Source organism: Oryctolagus cuniculus, chromosome 2, assembly GCF_964237555.1.
Source record: "Oryctolagus cuniculus chromosome 2, mOryCun1.1, whole genome shotgun sequence".
NCBI classification, from domain to species: domain Eukaryota; kingdom Metazoa; phylum Chordata; class Mammalia; order Lagomorpha; family Leporidae; genus Oryctolagus; species Oryctolagus cuniculus.
The window spans coordinates 88764340-88781352 of record NC_091433.1 but is presented as its reverse complement, the minus strand read 5'-3'; the positions used below and the strand labels follow the sequence as shown (position 1 = coordinate 88781352).

The following is a 17013-nucleotide window of genomic DNA, read 5'->3' as shown; positions in this document are numbered from 1 at the left end:
GTGGGTGGGAGGGACGGTATGGGGGGGAAGCCATTGTAATCCATAAGTCGTACTTTGGAAATTTATATGCATTAAATAAAAGTTTAAAAAAAAAAAAAACATGGGGGCCAGCCCCATGGCACAGTAGGTTAATCCTCTGCCTGTGGTGCTGGCATCCCATATGGGCGCTGGTTCTAGTCCTGGCTGCTCCTCTTCCAATCCAGCTCTCTGCTATGGCCTGGGAAAGCAGTAGAAGATGGCCCAAGTTCTTGGGTCCCTGCACCTGCATGAGAGACCGGGAAGAAACTCCTGGCTCCCAGCTTCAGAACAGCACAGCTCTGGCAGTTGCAGCCATTTGGGAGTGAACCAACGGAAGGAAGACCTTTCTCTCTGTCTCTTCCTCTCACTGTCTGTAACTCTACCTCTCAAATAAATAGAATCTTTAAAAAAAAAATGCTTAACAAGGAAGTAAGATGTGCTTTTAGAGACAGACTGATTCATTGATTTGATTTGAAAGGCAGAGTGACAGAGAGAAAGAATCTTTCATCCAATGGTTCACTCCCCAAATGCCTACAACTGCTAGGGCTGGGGCAGGCCAAAGCCAGCAACCAGGAACTTCCCATGTAGGTAGGAAGGGCGCAAGATCTTGGGCCAATATCTGCTGTTTCCAGGTACATCAGCAGGAAGCTGGATCAGAAGTAGCATAGCTGGGATTTGAATCAGCACTCCAGTATGGAATGCAGGGGTCACTAACTGCAGAACTGGCCCCTGCTTTTCAGGATATTAACATTCAACAACAGCAAAAGTAACTCCTATTTTTCAAACATATCAACTTCCCCCTTCATAATCAGTAAAGATTATCATTAAATAGAAGATCATTTTCCTAATCTTTAAAAAAAATCCTTAAGCCCTTGGAGACCTATAAAGTCCAGGTTAATCTATGTAAATGCATCTACTTCTGCCAGAGCACATGTATTTTAATGTTAAGGTGTCCTGTGGAGGTGTACTATGTAACAGTCCCAGGTACTTGAATAGAATTTAAATTGTAAATTTTACTGTAGATGAAAAGGAAAATACATTACCTCCACGTTGGGATGGTCAGAGATCAGAGCCCCTTCCTCACTATAGGTATAAACTACAAAATCTTTAGGCAAAAGGTCACTGGAAGAGGAACAAAAGACACAGTTTATGTAATCTATCTACAACAGAAGACACAATTCGTAAGGCATTATTCCACAAAGAGATAAGCAGTAGTGAATAAAAGTTTCATTTGATAAATTAGTATTACATAAAGAATGTGCTACTATAAAGCTAGAAACTCAAAAACAGATTTGAACGTGAAATAGTTTAAGAATTACCCTTAAGTAACTAAGCCACGTATTTGTTCTTATGGTCATAAATTGCGGGTTGCAAACAACGTAATACAACGTAAATTATGTCGCTAAATTTTTCTGATATATTTCACAAAAATAGTATACATTAGGTTATGCACAGAACTTCATATTAATAGAAGAAAATCAAGTGTTTTTTTACAGTCATTTAAGATTCAATGCCTTAACCTAAGTACAGAGGTAAAATTCTGGGTCAGCTGTTAAAGGAAAGAATATTTGAATTCTGAAGCTTCACTTCATATTAAGAACAAGCCACACAGAGGGTCCAGCATTGTGGAGTAGCAGGTAAAGGCACTACGTGGCATGCCAGCATCCGTTATGGGAGCGAGTTCATGTCCCAGCTGCTCCACTTCCAATCCTGTTCCCTACTAATGGCCTGGGAAAAGCAGCAGAAGGTGGCTCAAGTGCCTGGGCCCCTGCCAGCCACATGGGAGAAACCCAGAGGAAGCTCCTGCCCCTGGCTTCAGCCAAACTCAGCACTGGGCACTGCAGCCATGTAGGGAAGTGAAACAGCAGATGGAAAATCGATCTGTGCACACATGTATGTGTGCCCCGCCCTCTGTAACTCCGACTTACAAATAAATCTTTAAAAAGCAGCAGCAGCAGCAGCAGCTACATGGGGTTCTCATGCAAGCAGGACTGGAGCAGCTCTGTGCTTATCTCCAGGTCTATGGACAAGGCAGGAGATGCAACATACAAACTAGTGACTTAGGATGTGCTACTTAAAGTTCAAAAGTCTCCTGAAGGCACCCAGCATAATCATGTCTAAACTGTTTGGAAATGGATAAACTGACGGTTTTCATTTGGTTTAATTAGTTACATAGCCTCACTTTAGCTATATGGCCAGCATAGTATGAAAGATCCTTTCAGTGAACTTTTGCTGGGCTCCTGTAAAAATATGATGTGTCACACACACACATACATCTCAGTATATCAGAATCTGAAGACACAGTACATCTGCGCAACTGAGGAAGGACCCTGGACGTGGTCCTCAGCTGTCTGCAAACTCCACATGATGACCTGCACTAGTTTGTCCTGATCCATTGTATGCATCCTTTACCTTCACTAACTCTATGTGAACAGCCTGTAGAATCTCAAGTTCTTTCCACAGTCTGACTCTGCTCAGGCACTGCCATCTCCCCTTCTCCCCTATCTGCCGACACCCATCCACCCTCTGCTCCCTTGAGTAGTGAATTTGAAAATAAATGCAATGCTTAGCGTTGTTCTGCCCTCTTTCCTCCTTAGAAGTCACTGCCTACCCAGTCAAAGCACAGATTCCACTATGCTTCTCTAGAGGCAGGCGTGCTTCTGTGTAGAGCTGACGATGAACAGCCAAACCTGCTTTCATCCTGGGTTCTGTATCTACCAAACAGTAACTAGAAAAGAAATCAATATACTATTGGAGGAAAATTACTAAAAAGCCAAAGGAAATCTTACATGTTCCTCTCCAAGTGAATAACATGCTCCTTGCCTTCAATCGGAATGACGTAAGATACCTAGACACAGAGAAGAAAAGAAGAATAAAACCCCATCTTGTGAATTTCCAACAAAACATAATTTCTGAGACACAGGAAATTCCATCCTGAATCTGAATAATTTGGTACTGACTCCAATTATTGTACAGAATCATCTTTGTTATCTATCCTTAAATAATAAAAACTACCTTGTGACATTGTGATCATCTCTACTGCCCTTTAATAATGGATGGTGGAAACTCACCTGCATGCTTACCTAAACGCTTCTTAAATTCATTTACTATTTAAAGAGGCTATAACATCAGAGACATCCCGCTACCACCTACAGTATCTTCCTTTTGTTTTAAACAAAATAAATCTCGTAGTTTCAAGAGATTACCCCTAGTTTTAGTTACCCAAAATCTGAAAAGAAACTTATACTCTTTTGTGACTATATACCTCTCCAAGGCTTCCCTCATTCATCAGTTCTAAAATGTACTTTTCCCCTCTTATAGTAAGATCTCTGAACTAGGGACGTGTCATACAAAGAAGAGCAATCTAACAGGCAACACCACAGCTTGCTAGTGGGACACAGAATAACATTAAAAAAAAGTGTCTTTCAACTGATGGCACCTAAAGTCAATGAGTTAGGCGACTTGCATGCACATCTTCACGCTGAGGGGACTGTCTTCCCTACATTGAGTTACTCTGCCGCAACTCCCCCAGTGCCACTTTCCCAGATAATCACCAAGGTATATAAGCGACAGTTATTTACTACAGCCACAAGTCTCCATGTCTCCATGTGTGCAGTACTGATGAAGATATCACCAGAGACACAATAAAGAAGAAAGCATAGTCCCTGTGCTAACAAGCCCATCATCTAGGAAAGAAGACCAATGAGCCATCAGAGATTAATTCCACTCTAAGGGAAAACATCATCACAGGGTAGGCTGTCCAGTTCAAGCCAAGAACAAGGAAAAAAAAATCATAAATTGTTCTATTAGAAAGAGATCTTAAAGCCATTTTTTCCTCACTGATGAAGGAGTAAACGGAGTTGAATAACCAACCCACAAAGCTCCTGATTTTAGATGCAGTGTTCCTTTTACTAGGCCCAGTTCCTAAATAACATGCAAGGGGCTTTGCAAGTATGAGTGTATCAGCAATTCAGAGGTTATAAACCCAATTGTATCCTTCACTATCTCTCACTGCTAAACTAAAACAGACTTACAATATACTTCTATAAAGTTAACGCATTTGCAAAATCAATTCAAGTCCAAATATATGATTTCTGAACAAATTTCCTAGGAGAAAATAGTATAAAAGTATTTTTTGTGCATTAGTTATCCCACTTATAGCACAGTAAGTTCCTTTCAAAATGGAAATAAAACTCATTTTTGAGTTAATATTCCCAAGTATGAACTATATGCATTAAACATATCACTAATTTCCAGAGTCAGAGAAGATATAGCACCAATTATTCTAACACATACTAAGTACAGTTCATTCTTGTTATAATCAAACTGCTGTGACCACTGTCAGTTAGGGTTAAAAATCAATGTAATCAACTTCCAGGTTATACAGTTCTATTTAACTACTTCATCCTGTTATATTTCAAGTTGATCATTTTGACTTTTTGGAAAAAAAAAAAAAGGTACTAAAGCTCAATGTGTTGCTTTTACTAGAATAACATCCCTGGGACATCAGTACTACATGGCACTAAACCAATTAATTAGCTGACTAATAACTCCCAGAAGCAATGACTGCTACAAATCACATCTTTGTGGAACAAAGATCTTTAAGTAAATACACAGGCTCCACAGGGAACTCACCTGATTTGGGGAGGGCCTCGGTGCTTCCCGTCGCTCTCTAGTTAATCTCCAGGGAGTTATAATTTCATAAGAAGTGAGATGCGAGGTCTGCTGAAAGCCTGCAGAAAAGTGAAAGGGCAAGTGTAACAGGTGAACCTGGAAAACAACATGGTCCCAAAATAGAACAAATCAAAAGCTGAATTTTGAATCCCTGACATTCCTATATTAAAATATAGTTTTACATAAAGTTTCACATGAAAAATAGCAATGTACTTGATAAATGTGAGGAGAAAAATATGTACTTCTTAAAAAAGAATGTCAGGGGGCCAGCAGTAGAGGGTAAAGCCACTACCTGCAGTACCAGCATCCCATATGGGTGCCAGTTTGAGTCCTGGCTGCTCCACGTCCAATCCAGCTCTCTGCTATAGCCTGGGAAAGCAGTAGAAGATGGCCTAAGTCCTTGGGCCCCTGCACCCACGTGGAAGACCCAGAAGAAGCTCCTGGCTCCTGGCTCCTGGCTTCAGATGGGCCTGCTCTAGCCGTTGCAGTCACCTGGGGAGTGACCAGTGGATGGTGTGTGGGTGTGTGGGTGTGTGTCTCTCTCTCTGCCTCTACTGCTGCCTCTCTGTAACACTGCCTTTCAAGCAAATAAATAAATCAAATAAATCTTAAAAAAAAAAAAAAAAAAAAGACATCACTTGCAATGCCAGCTTCCTATATCAGAGCGCCAGTTTAGTCCCAGCTGCTCTACTTCCAATCCAGCTCCCTAATACACCTGGGAAAACAACAGAAAACAGCCCAAGTACCTGGGCCCATACGATCCATGTAGGAAACACGTATGGAGTTCTGTGTTCCTGGCTTCAGTCTGACTCAGCACCAGCCATCATTGTGGCCATTTAGGAAGTAAACCAGCAGATAGAAGATCTGTGGTGTGTGTGAGAGAGAGAGTGTTGTGTGTGTGAGTATGTGTGTGTCCCCTCTCTGTCACTCTGCCTTTCAAACAAATAAAATAAATCTTGGGGCCAGCATGTAGCATAGAAGTCACCACCTGCAACATCGGCATCGCATATGGGTGCCGGTTCACGTCCTGGCTGCTCCACTTCTGATCCAGATCCCTGCTAACAGCCTGGGTAACATAGCAGAAAATGGCCCAAGTGTTTGGGCCCCTTCACCCACAAGGAAGACCCAGAAGGTGGTCCTGGCTCCCAGCTTTGGCTGGAAAAAATAAAGTATAATAAGCATATTTTGGATATAGTCTGACATCTCTGTGTCTTAGATTCATTCTGAATATTCAATAACAACATAAGATATCTAGGGTCTTCATTAAAATAATTCAGTATGTGTTTGAGAAACATATGCAACAAGATTAAAACCAGATAATGGACACACAGGAGTTCAAGACTCTTCTCTCTACTTATGTGAATGTTTAAAAATTCCTGGGTCCAGCATTGTGGTAGAGCAGGTTAAGCTGCTACCTGCAATGCCAGCATCCCTTATGGGCAGTGGTTCCAATCCAGCTCCCTGCTAATGGCCTGGGAAAGTAGCAAAGGATGGTCCAAGTCCTTGGGCCCCTGCCACCCAGGAAGGAGACCCAGTTGAAACTCCTGGCTCCTGGCTTCAGCCTGGCCTAGCCTTAGCTGTAAATGCCATCTGAGGAGTGAACCAACATGTGTAAGATTTCTCTGTCTCTCCCTCTGTAACTCTGCATTTCAAATAAATAAATAATAAAATCTTTTTTAAAAATTCCTGTAATAAAATAATTATTTTTAATTACCTATAGGGAGTGGAATGACAAAGAGACTTATATTTATTACTCCGTACAATGCCATATTACAATAATTATGAATACGACAATGACTATAAAATGTATCAAAAACAAATGTAAATATCATAAATAATTAAACTGTTTAAATTAGTACCATTACGGTGCAGAACCAGGGAAGTAATGAGAAAATGACTTGAATCTTTTATTTCCTGCACTTCTGTTTTCCGGTGTTGTTTGAATTTGTTGCTACAATTACTGTGCATTTTTTCACCAAAGTAACAGACTTCGAAAAGTTCATGGAAATGCATATTAACAAAAACTATGCATAGATTTGAAAACTGTCTGGCATCAAAATACTTTTAATTGTATTTGTTCATGAACTTTTTGAAGTACCTTCATATTACTTTTGAAATCAAGAGGTTAAAAAGAACATTTCTTCAATATAAACTGCAAAAGCTAGTGTTTCAAAAGTACTAATTACCTAGCACCTCTTCCAACAGCTCCTTCCTTTCCATCACTCTTATTATTAACCACAGCTCAAGAGTACTGTGATGCCGTTGTACCTACTCTCGTCCTCTCTCTTTGATCCAGTCTATATGTTCATTCACTCATTAACTGCCTTATGCCCCTTGGGTTTCTCAAACTCAGATTATGATGAATTGTTTACAACCAACTTTTCCAAAAATTATACTGCACATAAAAATGTTTATAACCTTGTTGAGTTTAGGATTTAAAATAGGCAAACAGGAAAGCATAAATTGCATCCAGTAATAAGGTATGCCATATTAACACCTTTAAAACTCTTTTCCCATCAAGCCCTTATATCTCTACACTATGGCCTATTAAACGTGGTTTCACATGAACACATCAGAATCAGACTCCCATAAAAGCAGCCATGGACTGATCCAAGGCTTTTCATGACCAAACTGTCAATTGGGGAACCATGTCAAAAAACTTCACAGCCTTAGAAGTCATAGGCTCAGAGCCAGTGCTGTGGCACAGCAGGTTAATCCAACACCTGCAGTGCCAGCATCCCATATGGACGACTGTTAAGAGTCCCAGCTGCTCCACTTATAATCTAACTCCCTGCTAATGCACCTGGGAAGGCAGCAGCAGATGGCCCACTTGCTTGGGCCCCTGCCACCCACATAGGAGACCACATAAAGCTCCTGACTTCATCCTGGCCCAGCCCTGAACATTGTGGTCATTTAGGGAGTGAACCAGATGATGGAAGATCGATTCTCTCTCCCTTTCTCTCTCTCTCTCATACACACACACACACACACACACACACAAATCTGTCTCTCCTTTCTCTCTAACTCTACCTTTCAAATAAATAAATGTTTTTTAAAGGGAAGATGTATCCTCTTAAAAAAAAAAAAAAAAAGTCACAGGTTGGTTAACCCTCCGCCTGCAGCGCCGGCATCCAAAATGGGCACCGGGTTCTAGTCCCAGTTGCTCCTCTTCCACTCCAGCTCTCTGCTGTGGCCCAGGAGGGCAGTGGAGGATGGCCCAAGTGCTTAGGCCCTGCACCGGCATGGGAGACCAGGAGGAAGCACCTGACTCCTGGTTTCGGATCAGCATAGCTCCAGCCATAGTGGCCATTTGGGGGGTGAACCAATGGAAGGAAGATCTTTGTCTCTCTTTCTCACTGTCTAACCGCTGTCAAATAAACAAAAAAAGAAAAAAAAGTCACAGGTTTTACATTAATAGCAGAAATACCCTTAGTCCTAAATTAACTGATGTATAAGACTACTTCTTCATGCAAAATAAACTTTTCAATGACATTTGGTTTTCTCAAATTCCTAAAAACACAGCTTAAATAGTATCCCTAAGAATTTCATTGTAGATCATGGCAATTGTTCAGGTTGTAGGACAGTCCCTCTAGTGGCTGGTGGCAAGAACAGAAGCTCTATGTAATATAAAGTAAATCATCCCATATATTTCTCCCCAGCCTCAGGCAACGTTAGAAATGTCAAAATAATAGTTTAAGTTAATCATTACAGGCAACTATGTGTGTGTGGGTGTGTGTGTGTGTGGGTGTGTGTGTGTAGGCACAGACAACTGTTACACCAGAGGTTAAAGAACCTGCAAAGAAACTGAAATGTCTTCATCAGGACTCAGATCAAACTTCACAGACTATTTAAAAAAAAAAAAAGCCTCTGAAAAGAGAATATCTGTAGTTCTCATGGCCAGGCAGATATTTAAAGAGTCCTCATTTGAAACAGGTTAAGTGACTTTAAGAGGTCACACTTGTAGTCTCAGGCAAGGACCAGGAGCCAACTCTTCTGTCTTACATGGACCTAGCTCTCCCTCTCTCTGTAACACTGACTTTCAAATACATAAAATAAATCTTTAAAGAAAAAAGGAACAGAAACTTAAACAAAAAAAAGGGGTATATGAAAAGTAGAAATGCATGGTTCATTGTCAAAAGATAGGATATTCAAAGGCAAGTAAGTTGTTTTTTTGTTTGGTTTTGTTTTTTTGGTTTTTTTGGTTTTTTTTGACAGGCAGAGTGGACAGTGAGAGAGAGAGACAGAGAGAAAGGTCTTCCTTTTGCAGTTGGTTCACCCTCCAATGGCCGGTGCACCGCGCTGATCCGATGGCAGGAGCCAGGTACTTATCCTGGTCTCCCATGGGGTGCAGGACCCAAGCACTTGGGCCATCCTCCACTGCACTCCCTGGCCACAGCAGAGAGCTGACCTGGAAGAGGGGCAACCGGGACAGAATCCGGCACCCCGACCGGGACTAGAACCCGGTGTGCCAGCGCCACAAGGTGGAGGATTAGCCTAATGAGCCTCGGCACCGGCCGCAAGTAAGTTTTAATAGTGTACTAGCCTTTGTTTTCTTTTCTGCTGTTTAAAGATTTATTTATTTATTTGAGAGAAGGAGAGAGAGAGGTAGAAAGAGAGAGATCTTCCACCCAGGGGTTCATCCCCCAAATGGCAGCAACGGCTAGGGCTAAGCCAGGTGAAAGCCAGGAGCCAGGAGCTTCTTCTGGGTCTCCCACATGGGTGCTGGCGCCCAAGTACTTGGGCCTTCTTCCGCTGCTTTCACAGGTGCATTAGCAGGGATCTGGATCAGAAGTGGAGCAGCTGAGACTCAAACCGGTGCCCTTATGGGATCCCAGCACTGCAGGCAGAGGCTTAACCTTCTATACTACAGCATCAGCACCAAGTATTCTCTTTTTTTTTAAAAAAAAAAAAAAAAAGATTTCATTTATTTATTTGAAAGGCAGAGTTAACACAGAGGCAGAGGAAGGGAGAGGTCTTCCACCTGCTGGTTCACTCCCCAGATGGCCACAATGGCTAAAGCTTCTTTCAGGTCTCCCACGCAGGTGCAGGGGCCCAAGGACTTAGACCATCTTCTTCTGCTTCCCCAGGCCATAGCAGAGAGCTGGATGGGAAGTAGAGCAGCCGGAACTCGAACCTGTGCCCATATGGAATGCTGGCACTACAGGCAGTAGTTTTACCCACCACTCCACAGCGCCGGCCCCCAGTATTCTCTTAAAACAAAGAATAAAACACTTAGCTCCAAGTGGAAAAATTTCTAACAGCTAGCGGATGGGGTTAAAAACACAAAACTTTACATGACACTGGATGTCAAAGTAGAGCAAAAAATATTGGTTTGTGTGTTAAAATGGGATATGGGCCCACTTCACAGAACAAAAGCCCATTTCTGAGCCATAAAACTTAGGTGATAAGTAAATGGAAAAGAGGGAGATGGTTGCCCTACTTTAAGAGGCGTCGTGAAGACTGTGCACTTCTGGGTACCCAGACAATGGGGAAGAGGGGAGCAAACTGCACACTAGAATATATATACTTTGTTTTCTCTATTGTGTAGCCTTGCCATCTCGACTTAGAGCCACTACCCACCCTTAAAGGGCCTTGTCCAGGTATCCTTTTCTCTCTTGTATCTTTGTTCAGCATTGGGGGTCTTCACCTCCTACATAAAGTGCAGAGCAAGGAGCCAGGCAGATACTGCTTAATTCCCAGGCTCTCCAAGGATTTAAAGGGGAAGGTTCTTACAGATTGAAATTGGGGATGAGAGGCGCGTGATCAGCTCACATCCATGTTCCTGGTTGGTGAGTAGTGCTCATGACCTTCCTCTAATTGGTCAGTTCTATAGGAAATTTTTATGATGGGCAGGTGTGCTTTAGTTGGTCTGGTGGATACATGTAAATGGTAGTTACCTTCTGCCCCAGACCTAGAATTCTCCTAACAATGGCCAACAAAGTCTTATTGGAGAAGCAAATGTGGTTAGTCCCTCAGCTTGGTGAATTCCTTTTGATATGTGGTTAATCCTAAAACAAAGATAGGCAAAGATACCTTGGGCTAAAGGGAGACAGACAATAGGCTGGGTCCTGCTTCTACATTAGGGATATTAGTATAGGGTTTCAGTCTCAGTTGTATATGAAAATCCTTCATGCACTATTTCAAATTCCTTTCATCTCTCAGTCTGTTGTTGCTTTGTTCATACCAAATTTTTCTTTCCAAATTCAACTTTTTTAATTCCAAATAGCTGCACCTTCCACAGGAACCACAGTAAACTTCCCCCCCATGTTACTATGATAAAAGAAGTTCATTAACATTATTTGCATAAAACTTTAACCTCCACACTGTTGATGCTTGGACTGGGAAACTGTTGTGGGGGAGGGGCCGTCCTGTAGACACCAGGATGTTCAGCTGCATCCTTGGTCTCTGCTAACTCAATGTTAACAGCACCTACAGTGTGACAACAAAGCATCTCCCAAAGGCCTTCCCCTCCGCCCGCCTGAAAACCACCGGTCTATAGACACGGTTCACAGTGAAAACTAAATCCTAATACAAACAACTTTGTGGGGAATACAAACTACCACATTGGAATCTGACAACATGAACACACTGTCAAACGTAACACTACTGGAAAACATGGACTGACGATAAAAATAAGCTTGAAACATGAAACACAGTGTCCCTCCCTCAATAAAAAAAAAAAAAAAAAAAAGGAAGAACTGTTAGTTGCACTTTTTCCTTCTTCTAACTCCGTAGATACATTTATGTTCTGTGTTTGCCAGGAAGTCTAAGTATGTTTTTCTTAACAGTAACTGTAGTAGAGGGAAGTGATTAAAGAGAATTCTCTTTAATTGTAAAGCAAACAAATGTGAACTTCAAACCTAGGGCCTTCCTCCTTTCTTTCCTGCCTATCACGTCAATAAATACCCACCTAAGTACTTTCACTGCAGGAAATAAACCAGGGTCCCACATTCAATTTGGGTGAGGTAATTCTGTAGTTCAATATATTTCTTGAAGAGCAATTGTAATTAGATCCACATCACTTTGAGTCACAAAGTGTTCATTCTATTTACGAAGTCAATTCCAAAGCAACACATATAACATACCAACACCTTCAAACATACTTATGACACTCTTAGACTTGAGTGGGGTCTTGGTTTTTTTTTTTTTTTTTTTTTTTTCATTTACCCATAACTACATTTAAAAAGCAATAGCTCCTACTGTTTGTTTTGAAATTCTCCTTTTGGAAAAATACCAACCATGCTTAAGATTTAATGCTCCAGAAAATATAAGTTCCTCCAGGAAGAAATGTAACTTCCTTGAAACCAAAGACTGTGTTTCACTCACATGTATTTCTGGGTATTCAATATAATACGTGCTGAGTAAATAACCTCTCCACATCCTTCCAGCTGTGTTTGTATACACACATGTAGTGCTCAAGGTTGTTAATTATCACATACAACTGAAAGTGAGCCTTGCTTTGATCATTAACATCTTTCAGATCAACTTCTCCATGAATCCACATGGCCCACACATTTGTCTCCTTAGTAGTTAGACCACACTTCATTATAACGCTATGTCCCCAGACTGCTGAACACTCCTGTAACCAGCTGATATGGGAGCTTGGCCCAGTGTGTTATCACCAGAGGGATGCTAAGGTTTGAGAGACTAATCAGGAGCAGGCTCTTCCAGGGCCTGTGTGCATGTGGGCCCTGGGAAGCTACCAAATAGAAAGGAAAAATCATGCTAAAATGAGTTAAGTCACGGAAAATCTTATTACAGAAAAAAAATATGTCAGAGGGAAAGAGACATTCCCCATGTGAAGGAATGGGTTTTGTCTCACATTTTTCGGCAGTGATTGCATTTACTTATTTATTTGAAAGAGTTACAGACAAAGAAGGAGAGAGAGAGAGAGCAATCTTTCATCTGCTGGCTCACTTCCCAAATGGCCATCACGGCCAGGGCTGGGCCAGGCTGAAGACAGGAACCAGGAGATTCATCCGGGTCTCCTATCTGGGTGGCAGGAGCCCAAATACTTGGGCCATCCTCCACCGCTTTCCCAGGCCATCAGCAAGCAGCTGGATTCAAGTGGAACAGCTGGGACTCAAATCAGTGCTCATATGGGATGTGGGCATTGCAGATAGCAACTTAATCTGCTTCACCACTACACCAGCCCGATGCCATTTTCTTGTAATACTTACAATATGCGTTACTGCCCTCTTATGTTAAGATACAAAAATAAAAAACTGCGTATTTTAAAACTGATCAAATTAATTGCTAAGACTTCCTAACTCTCAGAATATGCTGTTAGCAGATATGAGGGGCCTGTTTGCTTGGGGTGTCACCAGATAATCAGCCTCTGGTGGGACTTGTTCAGAGGACAGCTTTATTGACTTCTGACAAATAAAGGAGACAGCGGGGAAGTGGAGTTCCCTAAAGAAAGTCGCTCCCAGAGAGGCAGCTTGGCAGGGCTTTTATAGCAAGAGTTAAGGGAGTCTTCGGGGTGCAGAAGAGTGAGTGGGAAGGCCCTTCCTGCTCAAGCAGTCTTCATACAGCCAATGTTCAAAACTCTGCCTCAGACTGTTCTCTTGCTGCTTTCCTGAGGGGTCCCTCTGAGCACCATGGTGCAAGCAGCCTTCCAGGAACCTCCTCAGAAAAACAAGCTCTGATGAATCAAGTCAGAGACTCCGAGTCCCTGTCCCTGTCCCTGTTCAGGGGCCCTCTCTTGCCTACACCCTGCACTCCCTGTTACAATGTGATTCAAGAAGTGCCCCACATCTGATCACTTTGGGAACATGATCTGATGAAAACCACATAGCTGGGTCCACGTCAGACCCATGCAAAGGTAGTGGGGGATTAGTTACTGAGGCACCAAAAGGACTGGATTTATTGATGAGGCAATCTCACAGCACAGGCTCCAAGGATGGAATCACTCCAAGGCTCTGGTATGTACAGAACTAGTGTTAAGGAGAAAACAGAAACATCCTAAGAATATCTCTGCCATGTGTTTGAGCTTGTAGATATTCCAAGAAAAAGCTCCAAGTTACTTAGACCTTGGATCTTCTGGAGGATTTTAATAAACCAGTATTTTTAACAATGAGCAAATCCAAAGTCAAGGCAAAATTTTGTCTTTCTTTTAAAGATTTATTTTTGAAAGTAAGTTACAGTAACAGAGAACGACAGAGAGAAGAGAGAGGTATCTTCCATTCATTACAAGATATTCACACCCCACGTTGCCACCACCACTAGGGCTGGGCCAAACCAAAGCCTGGAAATCCATCTGGGTCTCCCACATGAGTGGCAGGAACCCAAGCACTTGAGCCATCTTCTGCCACTTTCGCAAGTGCACCAGCAGGCAGCTGGATTGGAAGTGCAGCAACTGGGACTTGAACACTGATATGGATACCTGCACCACAGGCGGCAGCTTAACCTACTCTACCACAATCCTGCCCCAAAATTTTAAAGCATTTTTTGAAAACGGCCTTGGGACCTAGCAACTACATTTGAATATATTTTAATTATAAATGTTTCCTACTTGCTAGTTTATAAAACAAGCTGCCTTTACATGTAAAACTACATTCTCCTGTAAACCACAAACACAAAGATTACATTCAAAGAATTTGCTGGCATCTAAAAACAAGGTTAGTGTGGACCCAAGGTGTTATTATATACTTCCTTTAACTGTGATTCACCATAAATAAGCTTTCAAACCTTAGAATGATAGTCTTAAAAAAAAAAACGAAAGTCTAAGTCTGTGTACATATTGAGTGCCTTAAAAGAAAAATCACAACACTTTTTTTTTTGTTATTTTTCACAATGACACAAAGTTACCCTTTGATGGCCCCAGTTTTTAAAAAAAAAAAGTTTACTGTAAGTCAGCTGTTTGGAAACGATACTGCATTTTCTCATTGGCACAATGTGATACAGTTGGTAAAACTCTTATCAAAACACTTAATTCCTAACGTATCTGGTACTTTGCATGACAAATCAAGTCCTCAAATTCCTCTTTCATTAACAGGAAATGTTGCAGTGTATGTTTCAAACATCCTGTATTGCAAAAATGCAGTCAGCTGATTTTGAGAGAACATTCCCCTTGGGAAACTGGAGCTGACTCACCGCACACTCACTGCAAAGCCTCTGAATTGGTCTCCCAGCTTCCAGTCTCTCCTTCCCACAATGTATCCTCTATTGTGTTCCCTGCTCTGTTAGGTCAAAACTGAGATTAAGTAAACCTTCACTGCCCAAAGAACATTCTAGAGGATAAAATCCAAATCCTGCCTCCAAGGCTCTCCCCAACTGATACCCACCTACCCTAGCTGGATCTTCCATCCCACCCTTTCACAAAGACGGCCTGAAGTCACAATGACTCCACTTCCCAAGAAGCCCAACTTTTACACACACACCCCTACTCTTAAAAAACTCTGCTGCAGAGACAGCATTCCCACCCTGAGACAGCTCAGCTGAAATCAATCATTTTCTCTAACAAAACCGTCCCCAACTTCCCTCAGATACACTCAACACATTGGGCCACCCCATGTCCCTCCCCAAACACTGAGCCAGGCTCAAGGGGCTGACCACAACCTGTTGAAGCCAGTTAATAACCAACTCAATACTCCATTATTCCATATATTCATGCAGATTTGTTAATAATTAACACATACATTAACATGAAAATTTTGGTCTGATTAACGTTCCCAGACACACAGAATCAAGGATTCCTAAAACTTTGGATGAATAATTTAAAACAGGTAAATGCTAACCACAGAAAAAGTAGTCTTAACCAGAAAAGATCTGGCAACTTCCCACCCCAAAAAATTCAATGTTTATAGACCTTCAGAATTCTCTGGGGAAAACTAACTTTAAAAGACTATGCCCGCAGTAAGAAAACAATGTATCGAGTTTCCGGAAGGTCAGCAGTCTTCATCACCCCTTAACAACACTCAAGGAAAAGATTTGGTAAAAAACCTCCCTTCTCCATCATATCCATTGCGAACAGAGAAAATACTCCAACAGCCATGCAAACACTAATGCAAAAGGCAAAATAAGGAACCTGCTTGCAGAAAGAAGCGAGAATGTTGGTGACTTATTCCCACTACGCCCGGCTATCTTCAAATCTCTTACACATTCAGGGCAAGTTTCACAACTCAAAATTCATTCTACGCGGATGATTTAATTCTTAACGATAACCCTGGGAGTTAAAACAGAAGACGACGTGTCCGAATTTAAGACAATAAATCCGGTAGAAACATAAATAAAAAGATTGCCTAGAGAGATGTAAAAAAAAAAAAAAGTACTCTTATTCCTACAATTTCCAAAAAATGGCCCATGGACAAGGAGCCCCCCCCCCCACTTTTATTCCATCACTAATTTAGCTCCGCGGACCTAGAGACTCCGCTAACAAAAACCTCAAATTCGGAGAACCCGGAGCCAAAGTTCCGTCCCCCGCCTCATCCAAGCACCAGCCCCGCGTCCCGGGCCGGCGTCCGCCCCACAGGCGTCCCGAGACGGCCGGGCACCGGGCTCTGCGCCGCGGCGGCGGCGCAGAGGGCTCGGCCGCCCCGCTCCGGACAATCGGAGCCGGGCGCGGCTGAGGCGACCGCGCTGTCCACGCGCCTCCGGGCCGACCCCGCCTCCCGACCCCGGCCCCGACCCCGGCCCCGGCCCCGGCCCCGGCCCCGGCCCCGCGGGCGAGCTCCGGGCGTCCAGCGCTAGGAAACCCGCGAGCCCAGGGACCCCGGGCTGTGGCGGGGGGAGGCAGACACCCACCTGGCCGCGCCGCACCGAGCACCGGGCCCACCAGGCCGAACAGCAGCAACCACTGGACGCGGAGGGTCCCGCACGGCGACTGGGCGCCCGACCGCATCGCGGCGGAGTCGGCAGGTCCCCGCTCAGCACTCGGTCGCCTCCGCCTCTCCCATCATTTTCCAACCCTCCCGGGGGCCCCAGGGCTGGCCGGGACGCGCGCGCCCGGGGACGAGCACGCGCGCGGCACTGACGCAACTCGGCCCTCGGTCCAAGCTCGCGCCCGACATCACGCCCGCTGCGCTGACGTCGGGAAAAAGCCAGCGCCCGGCGGGAGAACAGGATTTCGGAACCCGCAGCTCCCTCTCGCCTCCACCTGCCCCGCCCAGTCAGTCACCATCAGCCACGCCCCCTCCGCTCCTAGCCCCGCCTACTTTCGGGGTCGAAGGAGCCGATTGGGGTAAGCTCGCGGGGGCAAAAGGAGGTGGAGCGTGAAACCCAGAAGAGGAATTGGGGGAGCGGCGTAGCGAAGCGCAGCCCCGTCCCGCCCCGCCCCTCTCAGGTCTCTCTGGTTGGTTGGCTGGATGGGCGGGACGTCGA

The 17013-nt window shown here is 43.6% G+C and overlaps 1 protein-coding gene across 1 annotated transcript in view; it reads right to left on the bottom strand.

Moving 5' to 3' along the window:
- The window catches only part of ADAM9 (ADAM metallopeptidase domain 9), a 136191-nt gene extending 119370 nt beyond the window's left edge, over positions 1–16821 (bottom strand). The window contains exons 1-4 of the mRNA XM_002720772.5: positions 16438–16821; positions 4654–4751; positions 2808–2866; positions 1062–1140 (exon numbers count right to left, since the gene is read on the bottom strand). Of these exons, the coding sequence (XP_002720818.1) occupies positions 1062–1140; positions 2808–2866; positions 4654–4751; positions 16438–16534 (333 nt within the window). The 5' untranslated portion in view covers positions 16535–16821. The remainder of the gene's footprint in view (positions 1–1061; positions 1141–2807; positions 2867–4653; positions 4752–16437) is intronic.
- Between the last annotated feature and the right edge of the window lie 192 nt (positions 16822–17013).